Below are 4,304 nucleotides of genomic sequence, written 5' to 3'. Positions count from 1 at the left end.
TCAACAAAAAGGGCGTTGTTAACACGGATGCGTTAAATACAACTCAAAAATATTTTTACTACCTAAAATACCCTCAAGACTTTCGTTCTTCCAAAAATATCCTCAGATGCTTATTCTCAAGGTGTATTTAATACATCTTAACATTTGCCCTGAGGGAACACGTTAACAAAACGCCTGAAAAGGAAAAAAAGGAGTCTAACGGTCAAATTTGTCCGACTAAGGTTTCAATTCTAGATCTACGCGCCCACTTCAATCTCTTTTGATTTTTTTCTCAAATCGCTCTCTTTCTTTCCACTTTCCAAGACATTGTGGACTTCTTGCAGACAATCACTTTTGCGCGTCTGTTCTTCGATCTTTAAAGTTTTCAAGAGAAACCCTATTTGCTTCTCCTGCTACTCTTCACCATCTTCGATAACCTAAACTCTGTTCCTGTTGTTCTTGATTCTTCAAAACCTCTCCCTTTGTTTGGAATCTCAGGTACCCTTTTGTGCTCTCTCTCTCTCTCTCTTGTTGGGGACTGCAAATTCGGTTTGATATGTACATAATTTAGTAAGATTATTTAAAACAAAACCCATTCCTTTGTGTGTGATTTTATATGTCATTGTTGCTGGTTTTGCATTTCTCGCCTTTTCGGGATTACAGTTATCGAATGTACTTTCTACTTGGATTTTTCTTTTTCTTTAAAAATTTAAACTTTCTGTTTCTGGGTTTTGAGTTTTGAATGTTGGGTACTTGGGGAGTCGGGGATTTGGTTTAGATTTGCACACAATTTATTCAGATTATTTAGGACAAAACCCACTCCTTTATGTGTGATCTTATCGGCCATTGTTGCTGGTTTTGCATTTCTCTCCCTTTTTTGGGGATTACAGGTACCTTTTGCAATTTCTACTTGGATTTGGATTTTTTTTCACTTATTTATAATTTAGACTTTCTGTTTCTGGGTTTTGAGTTTCGAATGTTGGGTACCTGGGACTGTTCAGTATCACAATTTTTACCCCTTTCTGTTTTTGAGGAAAAAATGATCTTTGTTTTATCTTTTGTTGTTATTGTTCTAGAAATCTCTTCCCCTCTGGGAATTTCAGGTACCCTGGTCTTATATTTTCCTTTATTTGCTTGTATGCGTTTCCTTGGAAAGTAGTGATACAAATATTACCATATTTTGTTCTAATTGTGGGGATGTCCTTTGGAAAATCAAGTTTACATCTGGTTTATGAAACATGGTTTCAAGACCCAGATTTTGGGATCGATTCGACAGGTGTGGATCCTAGTTTGGAAAGGCTGAGACCTGTTTGAATTGGGCAAGACCATCCCTCCCAAACTGATTCACACCGTTGGCATAAATTGTTTTAAATTTCAAAGGTAATTGTTTTATGAAATGGATTGCTGTCAAAATTTTATTTCATACAAATAACAAACTTTTTAAATCCTTAAAAATTGCTGAAAATCCAAAAAAGGATTTTTTTTTTCGAACCATAATTTGGGCGAGTCAAAAGGGGGGATGGATCTTATGATTCTGCCAAGTCAACAATAATCAAAGTTTGTTTATTAAGCAAGTGTTTTAAATATTAAGGTGTATGTAGCTAATGTGCCATTGTTATTTTCCTTCTATTATGAATATTGCTGTTTTTCAATTTTGGGCTCTCAAATACTTGCATGTACGTGTGGTGGAATGTTGTTGATCTTCACATGGTTGTTTAATGTCTGTTTTATCATATCCTTCTGTTTCAATAAAAAAAATCGTCGATATTTCCATCATTTCCACTATGTATTAATCTCCATGACAATCGAAATATTTTGATTTCTAAGCTGAATGAAGTACACTCCAAACCTGAAATTTAATGCCTTGATTATGACATATTGTTCTTTTGTTTGTGGCTTCCAGGTATTATTGCTGAATCTCAATACGAATTTCTCGCTAATACCCTCTGTGACTTTTTTTTCTCATCAGTTCCAAGTTTGTTTCGATCTTCACTTGTTTTAAAATGTTCCAATTCATAAAATCACCCATGACTAAGTTTGTGAAGCAAAACTCTGTTGACCCTGGATTTCCATCTTCCAATTCTAACCCTTTTGATTCTGATTCTGAGTCTGATACTAACCAAACCCTTAATCCGGCAAGAAGAACCGCTTCGGAACCTCTACTTCTTACTCCAACTTTCAACACCAACCCTTTTGATGACGATGAGGGAAGGGACTCGTCTTCTTTTTCGTCATCTTCACATTCGGTTAATTCTTTAGCGAGAAACAAATACAAGAATGACTTCCACGACTCGGGAGGATTAGATAATCAGACAGTTCAGGAATTGGAGAGCTACTCTGTGTACAAAGCTGAGGAGACTACGAAGTCAGTCAACTCCTGCCTGAAGATTGCCGAGGACATTAGAGAGGATGCTGCAAAGACTTTGGTCACCTTGCACCAACAAGGTGAGCAAATCACGAAGACCCACATGACAGCAGCCGATATTGATCATGATCTCAGTCGGGTATGGCCGTTTTACCTTTATTGTGTCCTCTTGAAGGGACAAAAGAACTAATATACCAAAATAGGAAAATATATGTTAGTACTAGAAGAGTAACTTTAAACGACATATTTGAATAACGAAATGATCTCATAGGGAGGTATAGTTAAGATAATGCATCCAACTTACTAAATGATCCTTACATACTGATCTATATGTATAGTTGCAATGGGTAACATTTTCGACGGGTTATTTGTTCCTAATTCAGGGTGAAAAGCTTCTGGGAAGTCTTGGAGGTCTTTTTTCCAAGACATGGAGGCCAAAGAAGACTCATTCAATTATGGGGCCAGTCATTTCAAGAGGTAATGATCGAAAACATTTGTGATCATTCTACCCAATCATTGTTTGGAATTGATTCATTGTTTGGTTTTTGCAGATGGATTTTTTAAAAGAAGGGAAAATCAATCGGAGGAGCAGAGGGAGAGGTTGGGTTTGGTACCCTCTTTCAAGGGACGGTTGAACCCTCAACAATCTCTTTCTGAGCCCACAACTGCACTACAAAGAGTTGAGGTGTGTATTGATTATTATTAACTGAGAAAATAATATGTACACCAACAACATTCATCTGTTTAGTTATTTAAACTCATGGTATGCTTCTAAAACAGGTGGAGAATGCAAAGCAAGACGATGCACTTAACGATTTAAGTAATATTTTGGGTGAGCTGAAGGTTATGGCTGTTGATATGGGATCTGAGATTGGAAGGTCAGTAGTAGTGTATTTTATTATTTTTATTACATGGTGGTGAAATGTGTGTCAATTGATTTGGACCAGTTCGGTCGACATGCTGTGAATAACAAATAGCTTTCTATAATGTGAATTGAGCTCTCATTCTATTATCAAAACCAGTTTCTGTTTTGATTCAGCAACTCTTATGTGTTTTGTTAATCATATTTTTTCTAAATATTTTTTTAAATAATTTAGGCAAAATAAAGCTCTGGATTATTTTCATGGTGATGTGGACGAGCTCAATTTTCGAGTGAAAGGTGCTAATCAGCGTGGGCGGCGTTTGCTCGGGAAGTAGGGGGAGCATGCCCACAACTTAAATCGACATGGAAATTTTTTGGTGTTTTCTGTTTTTGTTGTAATAATGAATGGAGAAACAGGGTTTATTCATCCCAACCCCAATTTTTTTGGAATATGGATTTGTCGAGATTGTTTTTCTTGAGAAAATTATTATAAATCTTTCTCACTTATCAAAAAAAATTATAAATCTTTCTCAGAATGCTTTGTTTGATTTAACCCAACAATGAGTTGGGAGTCGATAGTTAGCAAATCGATACATGAGAAATGTTCATGTATAATTTGATTTTGATTAGTCATGTCAAAGTTTAAACATCATTCAATATTTCGACCCAAAAAAAAAAAAAAAGAACAACATTTGTGTATACAAGAAACCCTTCTCCCATAAGCTGACGATTTGATTTTTGTTTTTTAAGTAAATAAGTTGGCTAGATTAAGAAATTTGCAGATAAATCCAAATTACTGTTTAAATTTGTGCAGTTTTACCGTTTGATGGCAACCTATGAATCACTAGAAAGCTCTCACTGGTATAGCTATTTAAATTGTCCATCCAATGAATATGTATATTGCGTTTATATGAAAAAAAATCTATTATTTACTAGAAAAAATAAATAAATTAAGAAACAGTTATTGGGTTTTCAAGCCAAAACCATGATATCCCTTTTAAAATTTCCTTCTTTGTTTGGTTTGCCTCCTTAAGGAGGATCCTTACTTTAGCTAAGTTGATTTCTCATGGGTGGATCACTCCTAATTTTTGTCTTCTT

The 4,304-nt window shown here is 35.3% G+C and overlaps 1 protein-coding gene across 1 annotated transcript; it reads left to right on the top strand.

The window, feature by feature from the left end:
• Positions 1-261: 261 nt before the first annotated feature.
• LOC147399164 (SNAP25 homologous protein SNAP33-like) lies at positions 262-3,699 on the top strand. Its single transcript, XM_086448620.1, has 6 exons — positions 262-477; positions 1,883-2,483; positions 2,728-2,821; positions 2,896-3,029; positions 3,125-3,222; positions 3,442-3,699. Exons 2-6 carry the CDS (start codon positions 1,983-1,985, stop codon positions 3,539-3,541), a joined length of 927 nt encoding a protein of 308 aa, XP_086304746.1. The 5' UTR covers positions 262-477; positions 1,883-1,982; the 3' UTR covers positions 3,542-3,699.
• Positions 3,700-4,304: the final 605 nt, after the last annotated feature.

The sequence above is a fragment of the Akebia trifoliata genome, chromosome 7 (assembly GCF_017979445.1).
Source record: "Akebia trifoliata isolate Shusen 1 chromosome 7, ASM1797944v1, whole genome shotgun sequence".
Classification (NCBI taxonomy): domain Eukaryota; kingdom Viridiplantae; phylum Streptophyta; class Magnoliopsida; order Ranunculales; family Lardizabalaceae; genus Akebia; species Akebia trifoliata.
The sequence above is the reverse complement of the archived record's forward strand: the minus strand, read 5'-3'. Positions and strand labels throughout refer to the sequence as shown.